General features: G+C 33.3%; 1 protein-coding gene across 1 annotated transcript in view; it reads right to left on the bottom strand.

Annotated features, from left to right (window-relative positions):
- Nucleotides 1–1,786: 1,786 nt before the first annotated feature.
- Nucleotides 1,787–2,345, bottom strand: part of FSCB (fibrous sheath CABYR binding protein) — a gene marked incomplete at its 5' end in the record, with an annotated part of 4,012 nt that continues 3,453 nt past the window's right edge. The window contains one exon of the mRNA XM_025040369.1: nt 1,787–2,281. Within this exon, the coding sequence (XP_024896137.1) occupies nt 1,787–2,281 (495 nt within the window). The remainder of the gene's footprint in view (nt 2,282–2,345) is intronic.

Raw genomic sequence — 2,345 nt, 5'->3', positions numbered from 1 at the left:
ACTAACCTCATTGTGAGAATTATTTTGCAATATTACATGTTATCAAATGAACACATTGTACACCTTAAACTTCACAATGTAATGTTGGTTATATCTCAAAAAAGCTGGAGAAAAAAAAAGAAATCCAAAATAACGTTTTACAAACAGAAAAGAAGCCACAATAGTATCCCTAAAATAGAAAAAACAAACAAACAAACTTTCAAATTTAGAAAAATAAATAACTGGATTTTAATTAAGTATCTAAGAACACAAAATAAAAATGACTTGGAATATCGAAAAATATAAAAACCTTCATTCAAGTCTAGAATGTTTCTTAACTTTAAATCCAGCACATAGTGTAAAAAAAAAAAAAAAAAGCATACAGTCAACCTTCTATATCTGTGGGCTCTACATCTGCAAACTTAACCAACAGTGATCAAAAACAGTATTTGCAATCTATAATTGGGAACCCACAGATATGGAGAGCCAACTATTTGCATTGTACTACATTTTACATAAAGGACTTGAGCGTTCACAGGATTTTGTTATCTGTGAGGGGTCCTGAAACCAGTCCCCCGTGGATATCAAGACAAACATGCTTACAAAAATTTTCATAAAATTCTGAAAAACTCACTAACATATCACATATTCTTGGTTACAGAGGTAATGAACAGTGTGAGAAAAATCTAATAATTATAGGGCATCAACACTTAACAAGATATGGAATCATCAACTTAAACTTTTCACTAAACAGAGAAATAGACCTAACAAATTAAAAGTTTAAGAGAATCATTTTATCATTTAAGCACTTTATCACATCATCATTGCAACTGAATTGTAGCTAGACAAAATATTACCCAAAAGTTGTCATAACCATAGAAATCAAGATGTCTTTTAATAACAGACATCTTAGAATAATCCATAATTACTCTTTAAAAATATCAATAGCTTATAGTACAGTAATCCAAGTTTAAGTTTCTCTTCTTCGCAAGTTCAGAATGCAAAAAACATAAGGCAAGCTTTGAAAAGACTCATCTCATCTAAGTTGAAATAAAATTAAAACTAAATAGGACTATACCCTAAAGGCCATCTAAGTATATTTTCTTTATGCTTACACACATTTTTTAATACTTCATCCATGGTTATCTTTATTGAAATAAATTTTTTTATAATGGAAATAATTTTCTCTATCCAGACATTGAAATGTCAAATATGCAAGAAGATAGGGATGAAAATAAGACATGTTTGTCAAGAAGAAATCAAATGGAAAGAGAAGAGATATGATGAATTATAAGAAGAAAACACCACATAACTTAATGTATGCGACTAAAACTCAAGGAATTTAAAGTAAATGAGAGAACTGAAAAAAGAGAATACAGCTAAAAAAAAAGAAAAAATGTGGCTCTATACTTTACCTTTGTCAGCAGGGGTTAATGTAAAATATTTTAGATAATGAGAGAACTGAAAAAAGAGAATACAGCTAAAAAAAAAGAAAAAATGTGGCTCTATACTTTACCTTTGTCAGCAGGGGTTAATGTAGAATATTTTAGTCATAAAGTTACTTCATTTCAAAATAGGCATTTTATACACTTCTAGATTGAATGACAATAACAAAGTAATTGTAAATCATTTGTTTTTATTGTTCACTTTCAACCTGCAGTCCACGTCTTGGGGATTTCCTTCCATTTCCCTGTTCACAAAGCTATTTTTCCAAATGCCCATCCTTTTCTACCTATAGACATCAAGAACCTCATAGCCTCTGCTAGCTAGCTTAGTTAAGACTACACTACAGCTGTGGAAGAGGTCCCTATTTTGTTTCTATGTGGACATCACCCTCTATATCAATAGTAGAAACCTGTTCTTTCTTGATATTAGACAAATCTTCAGAAACAGGATCCAGTTCTAAAGGCACTTCATATTTTGGCAAATTTCCTGAAGTCACTGATTCCAGTTTTACCACTGGGACATCTGTTGTACGTTGAGCTAGATATTCAGTAGACACATTCTCTACCAGAGCCTCATTTGCAGAGGTTTGTTTAGATGGTGGAGGCTGGACTTCAACAGGAGTATCTTTTATAAAGATTTGTGTAATAGAAGTCTCTTCATATACTGAAGATTGTTTGTCAACAGGGGCCATTTTTGAAGTACTTTCTTCAGTTGGTGGAGGCTGAAGTTCAGCAAGAAACTCTTCTGCATGGGTCTCCTCAACTAGTAGAGACTGAACTTCAGAAGGGGCCTCAGCTGGTGGAGGCCGAACTTCAGAAGGGGCTTCAGCTGGTGGAGGCTGAACTTCAGAAGGGGCCTCAGCTGGTGGAGGTCGAATTTCAGAAGAGACTTCAGCTGGTGGAGACCGAACTTCAGAAGGG

Source organism: Pteropus alecto, unplaced genomic scaffold, assembly GCF_000325575.1.
Source record: "Pteropus alecto unplaced genomic scaffold, ASM32557v1 scaffold38, whole genome shotgun sequence".
Lineage (NCBI taxonomy): Eukaryota > Metazoa > Chordata > Mammalia > Chiroptera > Pteropodidae > Pteropus > Pteropus alecto.
Note: the sequence above shows the minus strand (reverse complement) of the source record. Positions and strands in the feature narration are given on the sequence as shown.